Below are 26,106 nucleotides of genomic sequence, written 5' to 3'. Positions count from 1 at the left end.
TAATTGCCTAGCATTGGCCATTGCGGGCATTTGTTTCTTAAAACCACAATTTCTGCTTCTGTTATTCAGGGGATTGTGTCTCCATCCTTCTTATTAAGATTTCAGATTTGTCTGCAAACCTGGGGCTTTTCTTAGATTTGTATGCTCATGGCTTCAGTCTTTGAATATATCCATGAATGGGGCCATGTTGAATTTGAATTGTTTCTTGGTGTTGCATTTTATTGCTCTGCTGTGAATGTGATTCTATGCTATTGGAGCTCAGTGGCTTCTTTTGTTAGGCAAATGGGACAAAACGTCAACAGAAAGAAGTAAAAATGGTTTCTTGTAATGGTAAGTACAGAGTACCTCGAGGTGTTCTAATAACCGTACTGTACAGAATGCTGGGGTTGTTAATCATTTCCACAGAAAAAAAGCCTGAGCAGTGCCTAGCTGAGACTATGGGGGGAGTTATGGTAGCAATTATATATGTAACAATTCTTGAATGATGGCCATCATCCATCTAGATCAGGGGTCGGGAACCTGCGGCTCCCGAGCCGCAAGTGGCTCTTTCATCCTCCTACTGCGGCTCCCAGCATGGCTGTCCCTTTCTGCGGCCAGCCAGCCAGGTCCCACCCCTTCCTCCTTCCCCTTGGGTCCTGTCTGAGGCAAGAGCCGCAGACCCGCCTCGGATTCTTCCTCCCGCCCCCACCGCCGCCCATGCCCAGCAGAAGGACACCTAGCTCCTTCTGCAAAACTTATCTTCCACACTGTGCAAAAATAAAGGAAGCCTGCCTGGATCCTCCTCTGCCTGCTTGGATCCTCCTCTGCCCTAGCTTGCATTCAAAACGGGACTTTGGGAGGGGCGGTGCTGAAGTAAAGCCGGCCCCAGGGAAGGTGAGAAGCGATCCTTTTTTTCCTGCCAGCTCCCCTCTCCCCCCCCGCCCCTCCCTGCCTGCTTGGATCCTCCTCTGCCCTAGCTGCATTCAAAACGGGACTTTGGGAGGGGCGGTGCTGAAGTAAAGCCGGCCCCAGGGAAGGTGAGAAGCGATCCTTTCTTTCCTGCCAGCTCCCCTCCCACCCCCCCAGCTTCCATCCTAGCTGCAGTCCCCAGCAGGACCTTGCAAAAAGAAGCAACAAGAAAGGAGATACGGCGTGTGCAGAGGATGGATTTTTCAAACGGGTTAGGCACCAGTGGGACTCTGCAAAGAGAAGCGCCAAGAAATGGGATGTGGTGCATGTAGAGGACAAATTTTGGAAGTGGGGCAGGTCCCAGCAGCCGGACCTTCCAAAGTGAGGCACCAAGAAATGGGATGCGGGGCGCGCGAGGACGGATTTTGCAAGTGCGAGCACCTTGGGGGAGCAGCTGGGCACGCTGGAGCCTCACCTCCAGGCTGGAGTTGAGTTGTGTGCTTTGTGTGTTTGCTCGGCTGGGCGCTCCTCCTCTTCTCCCTCCTCCTCTCGGCAGCTGGGAAGGGGAAGGGTTCAGCCACACAGTTCCTGCCTAGTTTCCCTCCTGACTGAGGCAAAATGAGTGGCTGAACTGGGGAAGGAGAACTTTGTGCAGCCTGGTCCTCGTTGGCAACCAAAGTCACCAGCCTCTCTGCCAGCTTGCAGACCTCACCCATGTAGTAGTGGCAAGACAAGGTTTGAGGGAGAGGTGCAAACTCAGGAAACTGCTCCAAAGTCCTTTCTGAATTGCTGCATGAGGGTTAGAAAGTCTCTGGAGCTCTTTTAAAACTGTGTATTTGGGTTGTCGCCCCCTTTCCAGGTCCTAGATTTCATACAGGCTTACTTAGAAACCCTGCTGAACTCAGGACTTACTTCACAAGTAAGCTTGCATGGAGTTTCCATGACAACAAAGGGAGATGCGCAAAGGAGATAGTCGTGTGCCCTTTCAATTGGTAGAGTTGTTAAGAAGGTTGGCAAAAAGGCTGTAAAGTTCTACAAAGTATTCTGAATATTAAGAGACAGATGCAGTCGTCTCAGATGTGTGCATTTAAAAAGTTTTGCAAATATTTCAGAATCCTTTGCTTCCAAATTTTAATAAATTCAGTGTGTTTGAAAATTTGATAACTATAACCTTGCCTTCAAAAACAGTGACACTACCATGCTTTCTAGGTTTATTACATCCCAGAGTAAGAAGCTGGGATTAGAAGAGAGTTCTTCTGCAGTGTAGAAATAGATGTTTTATACAAAGCGTAAAGGGGTGTGTGTGTGTGTGTACGTACACACACACACACACACACACACACACACACACACACACACACACACAGTGTTATCTTCATTTTAAATGTCAAAAAGTATTTGCGGCTCCAAGTGTTTTCTTTTCCGTGGAAAACGGGTCCAAATGGCTCTTTGGGTGTGAAAGGTTCCCTACCCCTGATCTAGATCCAATATTCCTCGACTTCTTCATAGCAAAAGGGCAGGATATGGTTGCAGTTCCCTGGAAAAGCCCAGAAAAAAATAGGCCTCGGAATTACGAATGCAGATTATTCTTTTTCCTTCTGTTCTGGGAAACCCTACCTTTCTTCTACTCACAAGGATATAATTCTTTAGCTGTGGTGTCTTCTTCCTGTTGTTGCTTCCAATTTTAGAACAATATCTGTGATCGATCTGTTACTGCTGTTTCCACAGGGCTGTTGAATGAGGCAACTGTGGGCATTTTTCGAGGCAACCAGATGCGTTTGAAAAGAGCTTGTATCCGCAAAGCAAAAATATCTGCTGTGGCTTTTCGGAAAGCATTCTGCCACCATAAGCTGGTCGAGCTTGATGCTACAGGAGTGAATGCAGACATTACCATCACAGATATCATCAGCGGACTGGGCAGCAATAAATGGATCCAACAAAACCTCCAATGCCTTGTGCTGAACTCACTAACTCTTTCATTGGAAGATCCCTATGAAAGGTGCTTCAGTCAGTTGACTGGTCTTCGTGCTTTGAGCATTACCAATGTTCTCTTTTACAATGAAGATCTTGCTGATGTGGCTTCACTTCCAAGATTAGAAAGCCTGGATATATCTAACACCTCAGTCACTGATATAACTGCACTACTCGCTTGCAAGGATCGTCTCAAGTCTCTTACCATGCACCACCTGAAATGCTTGAAAATGACAACCACTCAGATTCTGGATGTCATACGAGAGTTGAGATATCTGAATCATCTTGACATTTCAGATGATAAGCAGTTCACATCTGATATTGCACTACGCTTGTTAGAACAGAAAGACATCTTACCCAGTCTTGTATCATTGGACATTTCAGGCAGGAAGCATGTTACTGATGAAGCTGTAGAAGCATTTGTTCAACAGCGACCATCCATGCAGTTTGTGGGGCTCTTGGCAACTGATGCTGGCTACTCATTATTTCTTACAGGAGAGGGAAACCTAAAGGTTGGTCTCCTTTGAGATTTTTGGTTTTTTGACACATACCTGATAGGCTAATTCTGAAATAAGTTTTAATGGTCCCTGTGCAAAGCTTAAAAACATGTTTAATGACACCTGGATTCCTTCTGATGATAAAAGATATAAGGTTAGACATTTTTTGGTTTCTGGAGACCATTAAAAGACCCTTCTGTCTCAGTAATGCCATGATGTTCACTTTGCATTGAATATACAAATTTTCAGATGGAACGTGGGGCAGATAAGTAAGCCTTGCTTGGACCCACTGCCGACTGTGGAGGATAGTCCCAGTAAGTTCTTTCTGCCACTCTTTCCATACTGTCTTCTGACAAGTTAAGCCATTACTAGCTATTGTGGGTTTTCTGGGCTGATTGGACATAGTCCAATGGCTGATGGGACAGTTTTAGCTCGTAATATTTTGCTCATGTCTATGGCTACCATCTGAAGGTGCCAGCAAAAAACAAGATATGGGCAAAATGTTAGGAGCAAAAACGATCAGACCACAGCCACACAACCCGGAAAACACACAACAGCCAATTGATAGTGGCTGTGAAAGCCTTCAACAATACATCAAGGCATTACACTTTGGTGTCTTCTAGACTGAAGTACTGATCTGGTTTTCTTCCCATCCCCAGGGTGCCTCTATGATAGCAGGATTGTGGCAGTTGTTCCACACTACCTGATTTAGTGTGGAACTCCCTGTTGTGCGTATGTGTCATATTTTTGTTTATAGACTGTTAAGGTTTGGTGGTTCTTTTATTTTAGGGAGTATTTTTTGTACTTGCTTTGAGCACTGGAGCAGTTAAAGCTCCCATTGGCTCATGCAGTTACCAGCCCACTGATAAATTGTACTTTGCCGACTTATTTGTCCTTTTGATTGGTGGAGCGCTGCAAAACGGCACAGGCCTTTCAGACTGGCAAATATCCAAAAACCAAGCTGTTCTAGAAGAAAGATTTGGGGTTGGGGGAGAGCAAGTTTCAGAAAAAGCAGGAAAAAAATGCAGAAAACCCAGGAAAGCAAGAGATTGCTAACAAAATGGTGTGACAATGAGGAAAAAAAATGATACTAGACCATTAAGGTTTATCTGGAAGATACTACAGCTTTTCCCTGTCCATTTCTTAATTTCCCTTATGCTTTTTTCTCAGCCTCTTTCATTCTAGTTTTCAGTTAGTTTCTTAACAGAAGTCTGGGCCATTAGATTTTCCTCATATGTATGTTGTATGAACATACAATTGAACGATACTGTTAACTTTTATTTTCTTTGTGAGCTGAGCAAAGGGGCCCATAGGGAAATAATGGTGATGGATAAGTATAATAATACATTTCAGTACTTACAGAAGTCTACACACCCATTAGTTTTTCTGACAGATTTCTCTCTGTGGCTTCATTTGCTCTTCAAACTTTCAAAACTAAACTAAATTAAAAAATCAGTGTGAGGGCTTTTAAAGGGAAAATTGATTCTGGTGTCCATATTATGTTTGTCTCTCACTTTTATGACAAAACCTCTCACTGATTTTTAAGATTGGTACTTTAAAGACATTTTTGTAATTTTTCTGGAACAGAAAAAAGTTAGGAAAACCTGAGTGCCTATAAATGGCATTATTGTACCCCCTTAGATTATATCTTGTGTGATTCTGGCTAGTGAAAAAGAGTGCCTGTCTCTGTTTCTGCTGTGCCTCTCATCTTTGGTGAATAAAATAATTTGTATTATTCTTAAACTCCTCAGCAACACACCAAGGAGAGTACCACAGTGTTTTTAAATGACTGGCTATCAACTCTTTATCACACTCGCCACCCTTTGCTTAAGAACATAGGAGTGAAGATTGGGTGTTTTAGGTTGTACTAGATGGGGAGAAAAATAATTTTCTGCCAGCAAGGAGAAATAGATCTGTGAAAAGGTCATTATATATCTAAAGATATGTTCTCCTCTGGCAGCCCTTTGTCAACCAGCACTCCAGCTGGCTTATCTGCATTCTTGAACTATTGTTCCTTAGTCTGAATAGATGCTAGAGTAGTGTCAGTCTTATAGGCTAGTATTTTGCAGCTGGGTCGCTACGCTTATGTTGAGACATGTGGCAACAGTTTGTAATCATGTTTACACAATAGAAATGGCATTGTAGCTTCTTTGAAGAGCAAAGGTTTCTTTACTAAACAAACAATACAGTGGTACAAAAAGGATACCAAAACAACAATGTACTGGCAGTTTATGAACAATCATGTTTGCAATCATGTTAGGCAAACTAGTCTGGAATCCTCTTCACTGTCAATACAAATAGCTCATGAAATCAGTACTAGTACAACGATGTCTACTTACATATTTTATACGTGTGATTAAAAAAATATATAAACCTGCACATTCAGCTTTTTCCAAGTGATAAATATATTTTGTGGAATTATTTACTTCAGTTGTAATATTAGTGTTACACTGAATCCTTTGAAGTAATGTGAAGTTAGAATCTTCATCTGAGACAGGATGTTCAGGTCTGGCTTATGTTTGGTCACTGTCCCTGGGCACAACAATGCAAAATCACCTCCACCCCCCTCCTCTCTTGTGCTGACCTGGTGCCCATCCGAATTCCCCCCGCCCCTGAGCCTCACCCCCAAGCCCTGCCCCTGAGTGTGGGGGGTGTCCGGAGGAGGATGCTGTTTCCCACTGATAGGCCTCTGGTACCAATAATTCACCAGATTACCTCCATCTGTTGTTCAGGGTAACTGATGGTGGTTCCATAAGACCTTTGTCTGAATCCTGGAAACCATGATCAGAGTAGGCACTTCTCCACTAGACATCACAATACAATATAGTGAAACACGCATGGTTTTTATTCATACTATTCAGTTTTTATCACAGAGTTATTACAAGTACAAATCATTCCAGTATCCTCTCTTAAAATGCAATATTATGTCATGTGAAGTATATTTATTGTTCTAGCTGCCAGAATGGTTTGTGTGTTGTATGTAATACTGAATGACAGATCTGATTTATATGAAGATAAGAAAGATTGTCAAGGTAACCTTGGGGGAAGTTAAACATGTGAAACTTTTGGGTTACCTGCAATTTCTAGTTTTGTCTCTCTTGCTTCAACAATGGCAACAAAAATGGTCTCCTGCCTTTGCTGTGAGTGCTTTTTTTGTCATTGAAGGTATCAGGTGAAGCAAATGAAACTCAGATTTCCGAAGCTCTAAAGCGTTACAGTGAGCGAGCCTTTTTTGTGAGGGAAGCCCTGTTTCATCTCTTCAGCCTTACTCACGTTATGGAAAAAACCAAGCCAGAAATTCTAAAGGTAAATCAATTTAAACAATGATAAATGAGCTTTGTAAGCATCACTATGTGAATATGATCTGAGAATATTAGACCTTCTTCAGGATCACTTTCATTCTGCTCAGGCAAAGGTCATTAGTAACAAACAAATAAGTTTGGGCTTCTCACCCGCTCCCCGCCCCCTTTCTCTTGGTCATGAGATTTGACGTGGCAAAGTTAACTCTGAAACAAAGGCTGCTGGATTTGGAAAGGTATCTTGGTATAGAGAGGGTACCATCCTTTTATCTCCCACCAATACTAGACATGTAGTCTCAGTGGCCGCTTATCTTTCTAAATTGGAGTTGCTCAATTGTAGGAGGGTTTCTACAGCTGCAAGAAGCAACGTTCTTTCATCTGCAGTTTTAGATGGACAATATTAAAAAGCCCCTGTTACAGAGAGAGTTTGGTTGTGTAGAACAGGGGGGGCTGAGAAAATCTTGCTTCACTGCCCTCGTTATGGAGATACTTGAACTAAGATAATTAATCCTCATCTTAATAGTAATCTAAGGAGTAGATTACTGTTTTGCCCAGGTTAGCTTTTTACTGGAAAATAGCAACCCAAAATATTACAGTATCAGTTGCTAAGTTCTGTGCAATTGCCAGTAAGATTTGTCAAATGTACTGGCATGCAGATTCCAAATAGTAAGAATTTATTTGGTTCTAATATTTGTAAATTTATTTTATTTAACTGTATTGTGCCTTTTATCATCCTTTTGGTCCAAAATTTTAAGTGGTGGCTTAATTATGTATGCTGGTCTTTGACTGTATAATAAAACTAACTGACCATTAAACCTGAAATAAAATGGAATTTAATGTGCATACATGATCACGAGGGCACAGGAAGAAAGGGGTGCAACAGTAAGAAATATCACCCCATCCTCCTCCATTCAAAAGCACCTGCTGGCTTTGGGTAGCTTGGAGGTTTGAAGTAATGCACACTCAAATGTCTATCAACTGGAAGGTCCAGTAATAGCCAACTCATCCTTATCCAGATTGGTGAAGTGGGTTTAACTGTGAACTGAACTGTATGTGAGAGCAGCAAACTCTTGTGTCTTTGAATGCTTTCTATGAAACCACAGTGAAGGAGTAGGAGGGGCAGAGAACCTGTACTAATGTTGAATGAATATAGCCTTGGAAGAGAAGGAAGGGGCAGTCTGAATGACTGGCCTCAGGGAAGGAAAGGGCTGATGTTTTCATCCATACCCTGAAAAGTAAGAGAGTGTGTGTGTGTGTGTGTGTGTGTGTGTGTGTGTGTGTGTGTGTGTGTGTGTGTGTGTGTGTGTGTGTGTGTGTGTGTGTGTGTGTGTGTGTGTGTGTGTGTGTGTGTGTGGCTGTGTGTGTGTGTGTGTGTGTGTGTGTGTGTGTGTGTGTGTGTGTGTGTGTGTGTGTGTGTGTGTGTGTGTGTGTGTGTGTGTGTGTGTGTGTGTGTGTGTGTGTGTGTGTGTAAAAGAGAGAGAAATTTCAATCTTCTTATAGCTAGTTATTGCTAGTTCACAAGTTCTTGGGGATGATAAGCTGACCAGGACTGCCTTGGACAAAAGTTCCATTTGTGCCCCACCTTCAGAAGATTCCTAATTAGATAATGTGCATTTGTGGTGTCCTTCATCAACACTAGTCCAGTTTCCAGAGCAGCCTGGTCTCTTGGAATTTTGTACACATTGCTTCTCTTCGCCTTTGGTAGTTCTAAAGTTGACTTTGCTAAGGATCTTGTGGCAGAGTTTGTCTATGTGATTTTTTCCCCAAATGTGAGATCAGATCATGATTTGGTCTGTGTTTTTTTCCTCCCCAGCTGGTAGTTATTGGGATGAGAAATCACCCCCTCAATTTGCCAGTGCAGTTAGCGGCGAGTGCCTGTGTATTTAACTTGACCAAACAGGAGCTGGCTCTAGGAATGCCTGTTAGACTCCTGGCAGATGTCACTCACTTGCTCCTTAAAGCCATGGAGCACTTCCCTAACCACCAACAGGTGAGTTCTTTTTCTTTTTCAAGACAAAGTGCTGAAACATTTTAAAGTGCTAAAGTAGTTGTTATTCTACTTAAAATGAAAAAAAAAACACCTTTATCAGAAATCTGTTTAAAAGGATTGGGGATTTCTGACTGCTGTTATAACTGTCTGAGAACAGCTATCTCAAAAGACGTTTTTTAAAACAGTGATTTCAGCTTTTTTTTCAAAATTATTTTATCTGTTTTTGTGAATGTGGTCTGTATCAGCCCACAGTGGATCTGCCACACTGCTGTAAAACTGGCTTAACCATAAAACACTGTTAAGTTCATCTGCAAATGCAGTAATTCTTGTCCTTGGAGACTCATGGATCCTATTGGTTTCCAGAATGCTCTGTGGGATCTGATGTCTACCAGTGACTTGTTGGATGTGGCTGTGGAGCAGCTCCAGGCTTTTCTGGAGAACACATCAGTCTTGGACGCATTTCAGTCTGGCTTCCACCATGGCCATGGGACATAGACAGCCTTGGTCACCTTCATGGATGACCTCCAGAGGAACTGGATCAAGGCGGGTTGGCACTGTGGTTGTTGCTTGATTTTTCCAGTGCCAAGTTAATCAGGAGTTTTGAGCTGGGTTGCCATTAATACACTGATGAAACCCAACTATATCTGTTGATGGAGGGCCCTGGACATTCTGGCCAGCTGCTTGGGGGCCATGGTGAAATGGCTGAATTAGAGCCAGCTAAAGCTAAATCCATCAAAGATAGGGGTTCTGTGGCTGGGTCAGGGGATGAGTATATGGGTGGAGGTTGACACCTTACAGTTAACACCAATTCTTGGAGTTTAGGAGTGACCCTTGATGCCTCCTTATCTGTGGAGGCATAGGTTACAAATATAACATTTTACCATCTTTGCCAGGCTAAGCTGGTGGCACCCTACTTGTCCCAACCCGACTTGGTCACAATGATCCATGTAACAGTCACCTCCAGGCTGAACTACCCCAACTCACTCTATTGCAGGTCTGCTCTTGGGCCTGCTCTGGAAGTTCCACTTGGTGCAAAATGCAGTGGCCCAGGTCCTTATTGAACTGCATAGCGAGAACACATTCAATCTAATGCTCCAGCAGCTGCATTGGCTCTGGGTGGAGCACAAAATCAGGTTGAAGGTTTTGGTACTTATCTTCAAAGCCCTAAACAGTCTGGGGCCATTGTACCTGTGAGACCACCTCTCCCAATACACTCCCCAGAGAGTCTTATGCTCTACTAACAACAGCCTATGGGTAATCCCTGCCCCGAAAGCTGTCCAGCTCTTCTCAACAGGACAAGGACCTTCTTGGCTCTGGTGAAATGAGACCCAGGCCCTGTGGGACTTGGTACAATTTCACAGGGCCTGTACAATGGAGTTGTTCCATGAGGTTTAGAGTTGAGGCAGCAATGATGTCTATCTAGCAGGCCTTCCTCTTCCCTCCACCCTTTCCCCTTTATTTTCTCATCTCTTTCCCTTTTCTTCCTGAGTGTATGATGTAAATGTCAATTTTATCTGGTATAATTTAGTTATTGTTAATGCATTGTAGATTAATGGTGCTATGCTGGATGTGAATGATTTTTATTGTATTTTTATTGTTGGAAGCTGTCCTGAGCTCACAAGGGGATGTACCGTCTATAAGCTGAATAAGATAAATAAACTTGTTTTACATGGTACCATTTCTACTTACATCCTCTTTTGTCAGTGTTGTGGTTGTTTTGTTGAAAATATCTTGGCTGCAGTGATAATGTATTGTGAATGTCTACATTATCCTTCCACCCTATTCTGTTTTGTTGTCTTTTGTTTCAAATCAAATGACTTTGCAAATGACAAATCAAATCTTAAAAGAAAGGGTTGTGGATCTTAATGCAAAGTAATGCAAGGACACCGCCTTATAAGATGCAGGTGAGATCATTGGTTCATGTAGACTAGTATTGGCCATTTCTGTTCATGGTCCCAGAGCTTTTCTTGGCCCCATTACCTGGAATTCTTTTGAAGATGCTGTGGAACATGAGACCTTCTGAATGCAAAGTAGATGCTCCCTAACTCTGCTTTGGCCCCTCCCCAACTGCATCTTGTTAGATTTCTGCTGCAAAAAAAGCAATGCTGTGCAAGAAGTGTTTTGTGCTGAACTCTATTTCCCTCTTTTACAGCTGCAAAAGAACTGCCTTCTGTCATTGTGCAGTGACAGGATACTTCAGGATGTTCCATTTAACAGGTGAGTTTCTCCTTCTGAGTTAGGGAGAGAGTTTCAGGTTGTTTCATGTGTAAAAATGTAATGATTTGCAATCTTTTTATACCTTATCAGCAAATAAACAGATTCTAATTAGCTTTTCAGAAGCAAATTATTACCTTAAATAATTGCATTGTGGCTTAATGCCCACAAAAGGATTTGGCACCTCACACAGGCTATAAAGTCCAGAAAATGTCACTTTCTAAAGCAAACATTTCTAGCCCTTTGGTTGTAAACCGTAACAGAAGAAAGCTTAGAAATCAGTGCAGGGATGAATAGGTTCTTTAATAGTAAAGACCCTGAATCGTTTTTTGTTGTCCTCCCTATACCTAGCTGCTCCATTCTTCTCTCCATCCAATTTTTAACCCAGAACCCTTCCAGTATACAGTGACGGACCAAGAGGGAACTGCGTCTGTGGCACGACCTGCCAGTGCCTCAGCCCTGTCCCCAGCTCGCCCCCGTCCCTCTCACACCCCGCCCCTGGGAGGAGGGGTCCGGAGGTGATTTTTCCGCCCCCACCTGATGCCAATGGCGTGTGCCCAGGGTGCAGTGCCCCCAAGCCCCGTTGCAGCTTTGCCACTGACAGTATATCTGAAAATTTGTCTCTAACTCAAATATGAAAAAAATAGTTTGTTTCCCTTTCCCCCTCCCTCTCCCGATTCAAAATGTTGGTGTACAAAGTACACAACAGCTTTGCTCTATTCTATTGCTTACAGTGTAATCCTGTGCAGAGTGAAGTATCTAAGCCTACTGAAATCAATTGACTTAGAATGTAGTAATGTGACACAGGATTGCCCTGCAATAGTAAAAGTTCTTTAGAAGTTTTTAGAACAAACCTCTAACTTTCACTCACTAAAATGTATCTAAAAAGTTAGCTGTGACCCAAGGACATAGAAACTCCCAAGGCTACAATACAGACTGCAAAATATACTTCTGTCCATGATCTGTTAAACTTGATCTGTGAGTGGTAAATGATGTTGGCAAAAAGCCACCACAGGTGAACACCGCTTGCCTTTGTTATTACCTAGGTGTGTGGTGCCATTCTTTCTCTAGTCACAGACCCAGTTTGTGCCCCCACTGCCTCTTGTGGACTTCCCCCTTCACAGAATCAAAGGTGTCCTTTCCTGTTTACTTCTTAGCCTAAGATTCTGCCAAAACACCATAAAGTAAGTGTTTGCAAAGCATAAAGCACCAGCCAGCATCATCCTCTTATGATTGCTTTGGGAAAGGGAGAAAGAGCTACAACTGCTTGTGCTCATCTGCCACTGGGAAAATTCCTTCCCATTCTCATCATCTAGTGAAAATTAAGAACCAGAACACTCTCTGCTTACTGTTTACGTGCAAGGCTCCAGGGTGGGTTCATTGACAGAAGAGTTTCACCAGACTGTTTGCCCAGAGTAACACTTTTCCTTTAAGTGCTGTTGGCATCAGCTGGAGAGCAGCCATTTTCTTTCATTATCAGTGGCTGATGTCAGCTGAACTTTGAAATGTATACAATACTGTTTTGTCTGTGGGAAAATAAACAAATGACTTCTGTTTTTTATTCCCTCTGTGATATGGCCCCTTGGTGTTTCAATCCTTCCAGAGTTGTGAATTTTCTGTTGCCTTTCAGATTTGAAGCAGCCAAGCTTGTCATGCAGTGGCTGTGTAACCATGAGGATCAGAATATGCAGAGGATGGCAGTGGCCATCATCTCCATTCTTGCTGCAAAGGTGTGAGATTTTAGATTTCTCCACTGTGATGTTTCTAACTTCCATGAGTCTCAGGGCCCACCCAACAGTAACCCAGTCCTTTTGTCTTTTTTGCTTACAGCTTTCCACAGAGCAAACAGCTCAACTTGGTGCAGAGCTCTTCATTGTTAGGGTAAGCTGAGTGTTGTCATCTCTTTGAAATCGGTTGAAATATTGCCTGCTTTATTCTTTTATTTTTTCCAGTTTATTTCAGTTGTTAGTTAAAAATGTACAATGGAAAGATGCGAAGTTTAAGTGTCCGTGCCACTGAATTTCTGCAAGTACCTCAGTGACTCTAACACAGGAATATGCATGTAGGCGATACACAAGCAGGAGGAACATGTGATAGTTTTATTTTAATTTTGGGGAAAATCCTTTTGTCATCTTCGCTTGAATTTTGCCTATGATCATAAGTTCTTATGGATTTGTTGCCATTTGTGGTGCTGAAAAGTTTGTCTTCATTGTTGATTAATCACAGTGCTTGAAAAAGAGCAAAGTACTTTTTAATGTTTACAAGGCAGTCTTAACAGTGTGGTATTAGGAGAATAGATAATGCAGCGGACAAAAGTTATTTGGTATGGCAAAAGGGGCAGGTCATGAATCAGTGACCTCACTGTCTTCCTCACTAACAACACAGCCTGACTTTGCCAGATCCTAGGACTCATATAGATATCATGGAATTGGCATTTACACAATTTGATGGAGGCCTAGAAGCCTGATTTTAGCTGAATTCCTTTCTGGATCACTGCTCCCCAGTGGCGTTCCTGCCTAGGGACAGGGGGTACCCTATGTCCCCGGGCGCCCCCTCATTTGGTCACGTGGGGGGGCGCCAACATTTCAGGGAAGTTTGTGGTTTTTAAAAAATTTTAAGTGTTTTTTCATGTTCCGGCCTGCAGGGGGCGCATTTCTAAGGCTAGCAACACCAAAATTTCAGGGTACCATCCAGAGACTGTCCTGATGATACCACCCAAATTTGGTGATGTTTGGTTTAGGGGAAGCAAAGTTATGGACCCCCAAAGGGGGTGACCCCAACCCCATTGTTTTCAATGGGAGCTAACCTGAGATGGGGCTACCCATTTGAGGGACCATAACTTTGGTCTTCCTGAATATAACTTCACCAAACTTGGGTGGCATCATAAGAATAGTTAACAGATGATACCCTGAAATTTTGGTGTCACTAGCTTTAAAAATACACCCCTTCCAGGCACCCCAAGAAATGTGCCCAAGATTCTTTGTTTTGCAGTGACTTTGCTCCATTGTAGCCAATGGGGAATTTCTGAGTGTGTAGGCAGGCTGCACATTTTTTAAGACAGAGGCACCAGACTTTCAGGGTGGCTCCAGGAGGGTCTCCTGGTAATAGCATCCAGGTTTGGAGGCCTTTGCTTCTGGGGGTTCAATTTTATGGGCCCCCAAAAAGCTTATTTTGTTTCCCCGCTCCTGCACATGAAAGCCTGTGGGCTGAGTTCTCTCAGAACTCTCTCAACTTGCCCCCCCCCATTCCCGAAGCAAAGCTCACCATGGTTGGATTCTATTACCAGGAGCCCCTCCCTGGAGCCACCTTGAAAGTCTAGACCTCTATCTTCAAAAATGTGCAGCCTGCCTCAGAAATTCCTCATTAGCTACAATGGAGCAAAGTCACTGCAAAACAAAGAATCTTGGGCAAATTTCTTGGGGTGCCTGGAAGGGGTGTATTTTTAAAGCTAGTGACACCAAAATTTCAGGGTACCATCTGTTAACTATTCCTATGATGCTACCCAAGTTTGGTGAAGTTATGTTCAGGGGGACCAAAGTTATGGTCCCTCAAATGGGTAGCCCCATCTCAGGTTAGCTCCCATTGAAAACAATGGGGATGGGGGCATTCCATTTGGGTGTCCATAACTTTTCTGCCCCTAAGCCAAACATCGCTAAACTCAGGTGGTATCATCAGAGCAGTCTCTGGATGATGCCCTGAAATCATGGTGCTGCTAGCTTTAAAAATGCACTCCCTGCAGGCCGAAAAAAACACCAAAAATACCCCCCCAACCCAAATACCTTGCATTTGCATTTGTTCATATTTGGGCAGGACATAATCGGACAATTTTTGTCTGAATGTGCCCAAATTTGCCCAGATTCCAGCCGAATCTGCTATTTGTTTCATCTGAATCTCCAACCCTCAAAAGTGATGCTGTTTCAGGGTGGGGGAGAATCCACCCCAAACAGCATCACTTTCAATTTTGTTTTAACCGGGGACCCCAGATTCTCCCTTTAAGGTAGGTTTAAAAGAAGAATCTGAGCTCACTAGTTTAAACACCAATGAAAGTGATGCTGTTTGGGGGTGGATTCCACTGGAGGTGTTTTGTGAGAGATGATGCTGACATTTGTTTGGTAAATGTTTTGCTGGGGGTGATTTGTGAGAGATTTACATGCTTAATACCCACTTGCACTGGCTTGGAGTTGTTTCTCAGGCTAACAACCTACCTCATAGGGTTGTTGTGATTAGGAAATTAGGAAAAGAGTTGGTGGGGAGAGAGCCATGTATGTTTTGATGGGAGTGGGAGGTGTTTTGTGAGCTGGTACAAAAAATCATTGTTTGGTCATGGGGGGCTGGGGGAGGCAGCCCATATGCCGGGGAGGGAGGGGGGCGCCAAACTCAGGTTTTGTCCCCGGGCGCCAGTTTGCCTAGGTACGCCCCTGCTGCTCCCTACTATGTGCTCAATGTGATGCCACAACAAATTCCAGGACTGATCATTCCAAAGGGGGTACATTCGTTTGTGGCACCCATATTCATTTGTGGCACCCTTCCGACTAACCAATTTATTCCAATATAACTTTTCATGAGTCAGACCTCACTTTGTAAGGGATTTTCTGCACCATATGGTCAATGAAGTGGGCTCTGACCCAAGAAAACTTATGCTAGAATAGGGATTTCCAAAGTGGGTGGTAGAAACATCGGGGGGGGGGCAGTGAGGACTTTTGGGGCAGTAGGGGGGTAGCAGAGAATGTTGGTGTGGTATGGGAGCAGGGATTCCTGGGCCAGCTGGCAAGAAAAAGGTCTTGTCCTTCCATCCTTGCCGTGTGGTTACTGGTGACTTCTAAAGGAAAAGCAGCAGCACTCTCCTCACTGTGTAGCTCTGGAGAGGGGGTGGGAACAAGGCAAGGAGCCCCATCACCGCAAGGTTTTTTTTAAAAAGGAAAAGCAGCACTCTCCTCACTGTGAAGCCTGTATGGGAAAGGGCCTGTGTGTGTGTGGTTGTGGCTGAGGGAGAGAGAGAGGGCAGCCGAGCTGAGGATGGCTGCACTGTCAGGGTGGGCTTGCTGGCTGCTGCTTTGCAAGGCAAGAAATATTTTTTTAAGGAAAAGCAGCAGCACTCTTCTCACTGTTGTTTTGTATTTGCAGTGGACCTGATACCAAGAAAGAGGTGTGTGTTCATATGTGTGTGTGGAGGGGAAGGGCACTAGGGATGTGGCCTAGGACACCCCTTTTGGTCTAAACACCTGAAGCCCTAACACACACTCACATGATTCGTATGTAATTGGGGTAGTCCTGGATTGAACCAAAATACCACATGTCGTTTGAGCCTCAAATAGCTGAGACTTAAAACAGCTGCGTAGTTCACCAAGATAACAAGCATCTTTGATTTCTTAATTTTCAGCAATTACTTCAAATTGTGAAGCAAAAAACAAATCAGAATGTAGTGGACACTACTCTCAAGTTTACACTGAGTGCACTTTGGAATCTCACTGATGAGTCCCCAACCACATGTCGGCACTTTATTGAAAACCAAGGGCTGGAACTCTTCATGAAAGTCTTGGAGGTAAGATTATCTGCAAGCATTTGCTCAGCTGTCCTGCTATCTGCAAATTCCAATACCCACAAGAAGACTCTGAATGTTACAAATCTGGTGGGAAGAGCATGCATGGACAGCATAAACGAAAGGGCTGAACTCACAGTAGGCAGACTCCACTTTTACAGAAAAATAGCAGTGGGTGAAATCTCATATACAGGCCAAAGAAACAGTGGGGGTGGGGGCGGGAATAGAACTCGCTCGTAGGCTTCTACTGAGCCTCATCCCACAACTTTCCATACATTCATGCCCCCCGAACACTTTTTGCTGGTGTGGGGGACTCAACCACTCTGTCATACAAACCATCACAAGGTGAGAAGAGTCATTTGGGCTTATTTTAAATTCTGTGATGCTAGCATTGCTGCTACTCAAGAAGAAAGACCTTCCAGAAGAATCATTTTTCTATTACAATGGCCTGGTGTCATTGGGTTAGTGCTAATAAATGATATTATGCATTTCATGTGTTGATTTTCTGGGAAGAAAGAGCTTTTGAGAAGGTGACCCTCCCCATCTATTGTAATCCTTGAGCTTCCTCTTTCCCCTGTAAAAAAATCCCTATTCTTCCTCTTTCCCCCCAATCCTTACTCACAGAGCTAAAATGATTACTTGGGGCAGAGGAATGGGAGTAGATGAGTAGTTTGGTCTTTGCTCTGCTTCTCAATCCATCCTAAGTTGTTTCACTGCCAGAATTTTGTATTTAGATTTTGAGTTAGCCAACTACCCATATTTTGCAGAGAATTTTCAAAGGTCCTGTCTTGGAATATAAAAATATTATTATTTTTTGTCACATCTATTTCTGTTCTATTTGCAGTCTTTTCCAACAGAATCTTCTATTCAGCAGAAAGTTCTTGGCCTTCTGGTAAGATGGATTCAATATACAATATACTCTTTTCTCTGAGAGGGCCAACATTGTTTATTTCCCATGTAGAAATAAATTAGAGTCTAGTGATTCATGACAAGAATTTATTTCAGCTTAACCATTTATGGGCTAGAGCTCTCTCATCTTCTTTTTAACACTGCATGGGAGAAATTACTTAAGAAGGCAGAGAGTTCATTTTGGGTGTACTCCGGGCAAATACTGGCTGCTAGTACGAGTTTTATTATATGGCAACAGTATTGGTATATAAGTGGAATCCTGCTGGAGAAGACAAGAGTCCATCTGGTCCCGTTCCCTTTTCCCAGCAGTGAATTTGGGAAGCCCCCAAGCTGGGCATTATTATGGTGGGCGCTGTATTAGAACATAAGAAAAGCCTGCTTGATCTGACCAGTGGGTCATTTTCAAAGACCTAACCCAGCTTTTGGGATGGAGGCTCTCTTCAATCAATACAGCTAGTACTCTCCTCCGTGGATCTTCTAACCCCCTTTTTAAGCTGTCTATTTAGTCCTCTTTTCTAATACTCCTTCATATTTTGTTTTTCTTTTCACCACCTTCCTCAAATAGGTCCTTGACAAACTCTATCATGCCCTTAGTGATTGCAGAGACTATTCTGTGGGAATTGTATGCTCAATTTTGCAATAATGTTTGAAAATGTGCATGTGATAGCAGACTCATTCGTGTTTAATCTAGAAAGCACATTTTGAAATGAAACTGGTTTGGCACTCAGCAGTTCTCCAGCTTTAATATATAGAGCAAGCATAGTAGTCACAGAGGCTCTCCTTTTGGTGCACAGCTGTTTGTTCATATTGAAGCCCTTCTGTTTTGTCTTGTTGCAGAACAACATAGCAGAGGTGAAAGAGCTCCATTCAGAGCTAATGTGGAAGGACTTCATTGACCACATTAGCAAGCTCCTGCACAGTGTTGAGGTGGAGGTCAGTTACTTCGCAGCTGGGATTATTGCTCACTTAATATCACGAGGAGAACAAGCCTGGACATTGAGTCGCAACCAGAGAACCTCTCTTCTAGAACAGCTGGTACAGATGTGACTGGAAATGCTGTCTGGTGTTGCTCCAGAACAATGTTGTTAACGTGAATAGTAATATCTCTCATTTCCTTGTTTTATAGCATTCTGCTATTTTGAAATGGCCTACACCAGAATGTGAAATGGTGGCATACAGGTAACTATAGCCTTGATGGAAAGCTTGAAAAAACACACATGTACTATGAATGATACTGCTTCTGGCTGCAATGTACTAGAAAGAGGAACCACAATATAAAGTAACCAAAACAATTAATGCAAAAGCACATGCTATGAATGGGAGAATAGGAGAAATCACTTATATTACAGATTTCCTTTGTTCATTGTACAAAGAATCTTTTTTGTCACATTACAATTCCCCCCCCCAACCCCGCCCCCCCAGATTCAAATTACTGTATATAAATTCTTTCATACAGATACAGGAATCCCAACCTGCTTCTGTTTTCGTATATCATTTTTCCAGCATATGAATTCAAGTACTGTCCTTTATAGAGGCCAAACATGCCTTCATCTAATTTTTTTGCAAAGCTAGGTATCTTCGGGGTCCCTGTTTGCTTATATAATCAGTATAAAAGTTTTTAACAACCAGCAAGTTAACATTCTCATAAAATACAAAAGGAGCTGCTTTGGGTCCCCACTGGGAAGAAAGACAGGGTGTAAATGAAGTAAATACTGACCTTGATTGTCTGTTTCATTGTAAGGCAGCGTCATGTGTTCATATGAACCACTACTGGAAACTGCTTATAGTTTAACTAGTGATGAGTTGTAGGTTTTTTCTCTGCCCATTTTGTTGTATTTTATTTACTTCATTTATACCCTTCTTTTCTACCCCATAAGGACCCAAAGCTGCTTACTGTCCTCCATTTTACCTTCACAACAATCCTGTGAGGTCAGTTAAGCTACTTGTATATGACAGGCCCAAGGTCATCTAACAATGCACCATGGCAGAATGAGGATTTGAAACTGGATCTCCTCTAACTTTTCCTTTTAAAAAATTACTTCAACGGAATTGGGCCCTACAGGAGTATCACATTTTTCCAGCTGTATTTCACCCAAACTCACTAGTTAAACTCCCATTTTTTAGACTTCAGAATCTCTGGGGCCATGTGGGGACTACTTACCTTTACTACCATTGTCATCTGCAGGAATGATGCTAACAAAGTTGAGGTTAACTCAAGGCACCTCATGAGACAGGATACATGTTTGGATGTATCTTTCTGCAAGCTACTTTAAAGCAACCTCAGAAATTTGCAGGTTAGAGCCGGGGGATGAGAGGAAGTGGTTTTTATTTTTTTATTTTTTTATATGTCAGATTTAATATACCACCCCTTCCCCAAAGGGCTCTGGGTGGTGTACAACCAATAAACAATCACATTAAATCATGATAAATGAAACAACATTTTTAAATACCAGCCAAACGCAATTAACAACCAGCTCCAACCTCCATCTTAAAATCAGATGATGTCATAAAAATGGACTCATTGGGCGGTCGGCATAATATGGACAAGCCCCCAAGGTGGAATATGGGACGCAGGGGATGGCACCTTCAGCAGTCAACGTCCCCAAAGGCCCAGCGGAACAACTCCATCTTGCAGTCCCTGCAGAACTGTTCTAGGTCCCGCAGGGCCCAGATGGCTGAGGGGAGAGGTTCCACCAGGTTGGGACCAGGGCACTAAAAGCCCTGGCCTGGGTAGAGGCCAGCCGTATCATTGAGAGGCCCGGGACCACCAGCAAATTGGCCTCTGCTGAATGCAGAGGTCGAACAGGGACATATGGGGACAGAAGGTCCCTAAGATATGAAGACAAGACAAACCCTTCCTTTAAAAATCCTGGTCTCAGTTGTCCACCCTCAGTTACTTTCTGTTGTTTCAGAAAAAGATATGAACAACCCTCCACTGTGCTGAAATTTTTAGGTTCGTCAGGACTGCTTTTGGTTTACAAAAATCCATACAGAGAAAGGTACACATGGCAATATGTTGTAGCTGAAGACTTCTATGTGTTTCATTTGGAGTTTAGTTCTTGCACCAATGTGTTTGAGCACAAATTGTTTGAGCAGAGGAGGACATAGCCCTACAGCTGCATCATGGCAGAGCATTCTCTCTCTTCCTTGTCCTACCTCTCTTTTTATCTGTGGGTGACATAAAATACAATGAGGGTATTGCAAAGAATGAAATGTGTTGAGGGCATAGTACAGATAAGTTAACATCTTTTGTAGCAGAACATAATTGTGTACTGTTGTGATTATGCCAGCAACAATCCTGATGCTTTTCCTTCAGAGCCAGTGTTGGAGGTTCAAAATGAAGAGATTAGATTAGATAGATGTGCTGAATCTGTAAAGAAGGACTCTTGGATGGTAAATGGTGACATCATTGTGTGCTCTAGTTGGCAACAAAGAATTGTATTTCAAATTAGTAGTAAACAGAGGGAGTTGAGTATTCTTTATGATTAACCACTTTTCACAAGTTACATAGATCCTTGACCAAATGGACAAGATAGGCTTATGTTATAGCAAAGGTACAAAAATATCTAAGTGATTGATCCAAATTTTATTCTCTTTGACAGGTCATTCAATCCTTTTTTCCCATTGCTTGGCTGCTTCATGACTCCTGGGGTACAGCTATGGGCAGTATGGGCGATGCAGCATGTCTGCAGCAAAAACCGTATGTACTGAGATAGAAATCTGCATTTATGTGAACACTGTTCTGGTGTAGTTGGACTGAGTAAATAGTCCAGATAAATTATAGTGAGATTTAACTTTCCTCCTGGTTAAAAGTGCTTTCTCTAAAGAAAACAGGGAGTTAAAAGTTGTGGTTTCAAATCAGATAGTCCATGACAGTTTTATTAGAGGTGAAAAGCAAAATTGACATTATTTATTAATTAAACAGTCAGGCTTGGGGCAGCTTACAATTAGTTAAAACCATAGGAGTGTTGTGGGTTTCCGGGCTGTATGGCCGTGTTCCAGTAGCATTTTCTCCTGACATTTCGCCTGCATCTGTGGCTGGTATCTTCAGAAGAACTGATGGAAGTAAAGCAAGTGGAGTATATTTGCCTGTGGAATGTCCAGGATGGGAGAAAGAACCATTTGCATTGGTTAAAACAATACATAAGATGCACAATTAAAATGTAATAGACCATTGAGAAACAATATTATAGAGAAAACATAATTGACAGCATTATAAAGAAACTACTGGGACAGTACTGGAAGTAATTTACTGTTTTGTAAGTTTTAATTATATCCCAGCATGGTCCTCCCCCATGCACCATGCACCCTGTGTACAAGAACATTCTATACTGGCAGTTTTACTACCAATTCCTTTCCTGAAGCTCCCTAGCATGAAACGTGGTCAGTCAACCAGTTCTGCTGTAGGTGCTGAGACTTGCTTTGCTACTGCCTGAATGTGGGGTGGGGGGCTGCTACTGAAGGAACGGTTTCTACTCTAAAGCATGCATTTAGTGTCTGCAGGTGCCAAGTGAGAACATACTTAGCAGTAGCTTTGCATAATGTCACTTCTGCAGATAAGAAAATAGAGAACTGGGGTCTGCTTACTGCAATTTTGCTGAATGCAAAAAAGTATAGAATTAAGCAACTCATCTTAAAACATGGTGTCTAACTGAACTTGTCTCCCTCTCCCCCTTTTCTCATTTTAGCTGCCAGGTACTGTAGCATGTTAATTGAAGAAGGAGGACTGCACCATTTATACAACATCAAGGAAAACAGCCAGACAGATCCAGATGTTCAGCGAATTGCTATCTCTATTTTAGATAGTTTAGAAAAACATATTTTGCGGCATGGGCGGCCACCTCCTTGTAGAAAACAATCAGAAAAATAACAGCAAATAGGCATGTAATTTATCCTCTAATAATCCCTTGCAAAGCATCTCTAGTTGGAATGACTTCTGTTCCAGTGATCACCATTAAAGCTTTTGCTGGCATGAAAGCAGATATATGCTCAGCTGGCAAATGTTGCCTTTAATGGTCTTTAAGGGTTTTCATGAGGATCTGGGATGCATTCCTAAACTGGTCGTGTCTAGAGGATCACTGCTGGCTGAGAAAAGCTGAGATTGTACAGTTCAAAAGCCCATTCAAATGAAACTTCTACGAATTTGTGAATTGAGGTACAGAAAGTTATTTCTGCTTGCTTCATCCATAACTGTGTTTAAATATGTCAGTTCACCAACTCAGTATTTGAATAGAACTGTTTGTGCTTGTAAAGTCAACACTTTTCAGCTTACAACCATGTCATGTGTTCACATAGTAAAACACAACAGTTTATGAGTAAGGTGACCAGGGATGTTTTGTTCCTCCAGAGATCTTTTAAAGCCCATACAGAGCCTTTAGAGTTGTCTCATGTTTCCCATCCTCTATCTAAGCAGCAGCATCTGAGTTTTGAATCAATAGTTTATTTTTTCAGATATGTAAAGGGAAGAACCTGCTTGTAGGAAGAAACATAGGTGGTTCTCTAAGAGACATGGGCATGGAAGGGAAAAGAATTACTTACAGGTGAAAAAGAAACCATAAATGCTATTGCGATTATTAAGTTAAATGTATGCTGAAAAGAAGAATGAGGCAAATTGCTGTCCACCAAAAACAGTGGCTAAAGTGGGTAGAATTTCCTCACCCACTGGAATTGTATGAGACCAAGGATATCTGATCACCTTATTTGTGAAAGACTACTGATTGCTTTGCTGTGTCCTGTAAATACTTTGTCAGTATTTGTGCAGTGATCTTCATGTGCAAGGCATCATGAAACAAAATCTCATCCAACATCTTATGTAAAGTCTGGTGTAAATTACATTGTTGTGTGGAGTATTAAAGTTTTGCATAAAACTTCTGATGATTTAAAAACTTCCTCTGAAGTTTTTCTGTGAAGTGTTACCTTTGAATGTTTTATGGAACCAAATGGAGATAGCACGAGGACATAGAAGCTTTGTCTAGAGAAGAGCTGATGAAACAAATGGCAATTTGAGTTAAGTTTTTTTTTATTTCTAAAGTACTGCTCTTTAATTCACTTCACAAATAGGGGAAAAAATCCAAGACATTTTTCAATATAATGGATAGGGAGTAGCCTAATCACAGAGGGGGGGGGAACTCATTCCTGTTCACAACATCATGTGTAGACATATGCAGAGCTGCTTGAGCTTTTCTTTTCCTCAAAAGTAGCAAAGCATGAATTCAGCAAGAAAATGAAAGGGGCTAGAAACTGAGACCACATGTGGGTATGGGCAGCCTTTCTGTTTTCTAAAAAGTCTTGGATGAACATTGCTGTATTGTGTTGATTGATAGAGGAAAAGCACAGGTAGTGAATTATTTCAGCCACTGGGCACCATTGCAACAAATAAATGAAAACAAAAAAACAAAATCCTACCAACAGCAAAGTAACAGAAAGAAGTTTTCATGCACGTTTCCTTGAGAGCAAATCTCATCTGTATTAATAATACTGGGTCTGACTTTATCAGACTGCTGAGAAGGAGACACATTAGTCTTCAGTCACAAAACTAACACATTTGTTTTGTATAAGTTATCTACAAACTGCCATTATATTTTTAGTTTACAAGTTGTATTTTTGCTGCAATGCAGTTGAGTGGGAGTGGTAGCAGCCACAGGCTCCTAGCACAGTGGCCCCTTGTGCAAAAGGGATATTGGTGCATGGACAGTGCTACTACAGATCTACCAGAAGAGGTGGTTCTAGTCTTCAACTCCACACTGGGCTGTATACTCATTCCTTTGGCGGACTCTCCTCTGGACAGAACACTAAGTTAGTTTATTCAACTTGAGGGAGAGAGATGGAGCATGTTATCACATGGTTGCTGAAGACACTGATACTGTTTCAGTCTCAAAACCCAGCTACAAACTCTTTCATCTTGGCTGCTCATTAACCAAAGTCTTTAGGAAGAAGACTAGTGGTAGCACAGTTTTAGATTCCACTGCCCACAATAAGAACAGTACAATACATTCAATGGATGATGCAACTCCCCCCCCCCCCATTACTAATTACATTGCTTAAAGGATCTCCTTCCCTCATGTATTCTCAGCATCTTTTTAAAATTATAAGTGTTATTTATAGTATGCTAGAATGGACAGATGGATATTTGATCTTGAGCTGCATAGGAGATGACTACACAAACATTGATTCCCACATCTTTTGTCATCTTTTTCCTGAAAAAAGTATACCTGGTGTTAGGATTTTTAAGTAATCATGTGACACCATTCCATGATCACATTTACATAGTAGTTATAATATCAAAATACTTAAAAACTGGTGGTGTTATGTTTTCAGAAGAATTGTGTAATTCATTAAAATGATTTAAACACACAACAGTTCAAATACACAACAAATCACAGTTTGTCATTATGTGAATGATCTAGAACACAGGTTCCTTGTTTCCCTTCTCATCCTTTCATGCACAGCTATCTAAAGACTTCTACAACACTGTATATTTTATTACATTATGTTTTGCTATCTTTTCTACAATCCAGGACTAAACCAGAGTTAACAGCTTGGGCACAATGACAGATATGATTTACTGTGAAATAGAAAATTGTTTAAATCACTGAATGGAAAAGAGGGGAGGGAGGTCTTGAGCCCTGCAGTCCTTCAAACTGTTAATATAACTGCAAGGTATTGTTTGTAATTCTGAATCATGGGACTATTTATACTCCACTGTTCTTCCCAATGAGTACCCAAGATGGCTTAGAACATTCTCTCCTTCTCCAATTTATCCTCATCGGTTAGGCTGAAAGCATGTGGCAGGCCCATGGTAGCCAGCAAGCTTCCACATCATGGTGGGGATTTGAACTTAGGTCCCCCAGATCCTACTCTGACACTCTAACCACTGCACCACTATTACAATATGAAAAAAGATTGAGCAGGCCCCTGATACATCAGTACAAAATAAAAAGAGGGCCAAAGTAAAAAAAAGCATACATTGAAAACAATGGCACAAAAACACACAGTATTTATTTATTTACAAAATTTGTAACTGCCTTTCTGCCCAATGAGGGCCACCAAGTGTATCATAAAAACATTTAGAATCAAACTAAAATGTATATTAAGAGCACATACATATTAGTAAAAACTAGTACTGCATGAATAGAGGTGAATAGAGAGCTTATGCTCTCATTAGAGATCAGATTTTCAGATGTGATGGTCAGAAACAGTTTCTGGTAATGTTTTAATTGGTTGGATGGCAGTTAACCAATCCTTTTTGACTTAACTGTTGATCCTGCTCATGTAATTTTCTACAAATTTTTTGCCTTCCATGGTGTTGAAGTCTTGTCACAGAGGCTGATTCCACATCGGTCAAAAACAGTAGTGTGAAAACAGTTGAAAATAGTGTAAAAGGGTTTAAAACGGTGTAAAAAGGTTTATACTGTTTTCACACCTTTTTCACACTGCTGTTTTTGGCCCAAGCGAAATCAGCCAGAGTGTTCACATGGGCTTTTAGCAGCAAAGTTCAGAAGGTGAAACTCTGCCAAATGAGACTCAGGCCATTTGGAACTTGTCTCTGTTCTGCAGGGTCTGTAAGACAGAACTATTCCACCAAGGACAGCAGCATTACTGGCCTCCCTGTCCTTGTTTCTATTTCTCTTTTCTTTCCCCTTTTTGTCTTATTATTTCTGTTCATTTCCCTAGCTAGAGTGGAATTTGAAGGTGCTAAAAATATTAACAAGGAAACTGGGTTTTATCTGGATTTTCTGTGAGCCGCCCTGATCCCACCATGGGGATGGGCAACATATAAACAAACAAACAAACAAACAA

The 26,106-nt window shown here is 42.0% G+C and overlaps 1 protein-coding gene across 2 annotated transcripts in view; it reads left to right on the top strand.

Annotated features, from left to right (window-relative positions):
- Window positions 1-23,192, top strand: part of LOC125432841 (protein zyg-11 homolog B) — a 29,108-nt gene extending 5,916 nt beyond the window's left edge. Inside the window, exons 3-14 of one of the 2 annotated variants that reach the window (XM_048496887.1) lie at window positions 2,617-3,371; window positions 6,522-6,662; window positions 8,469-8,645; window positions 10,798-10,862; window positions 12,490-12,589; window positions 12,690-12,740; window positions 16,240-16,401; window positions 17,243-17,290; window positions 18,145-18,342; window positions 18,434-18,486; window positions 20,910-21,007; window positions 21,996-23,192. In XM_048496887.1, the coding sequence (XP_048352844.1) occupies window positions 2,617-3,371; window positions 6,522-6,662; window positions 8,469-8,645; window positions 10,798-10,862; window positions 12,490-12,589; window positions 12,690-12,740; window positions 16,240-16,401; window positions 17,243-17,290; window positions 18,145-18,342; window positions 18,434-18,486; window positions 20,910-21,007; window positions 21,996-22,177 (2,030 nt within the window). In that variant the 3' untranslated portion in view covers window positions 22,178-23,192. The remainder of the gene's footprint in view (window positions 1-2,616; window positions 3,372-6,521; window positions 6,663-8,468; window positions 8,646-10,797; window positions 10,863-12,489; window positions 12,590-12,689; window positions 12,741-16,239; window positions 16,402-17,242; window positions 17,291-18,144; window positions 18,343-18,433; window positions 18,487-20,909; window positions 21,008-21,995) is intronic. The other variant, XM_048496889.1, reaches the window with a different exon arrangement.
- The last annotated feature ends 2,914 nt before the right edge of the window (window positions 23,193-26,106 follow it).

Source organism: Sphaerodactylus townsendi, linkage group LG05 (genome assembly GCF_021028975.2).
Source record: "Sphaerodactylus townsendi isolate TG3544 linkage group LG05, MPM_Stown_v2.3, whole genome shotgun sequence".
Classification (NCBI taxonomy): Eukaryota; Metazoa; Chordata; class Lepidosauria; order Squamata; family Sphaerodactylidae; genus Sphaerodactylus; species Sphaerodactylus townsendi.
Note: the sequence above shows the minus strand (reverse complement) of the source record. Positions and strands in the feature narration are given on the sequence as shown.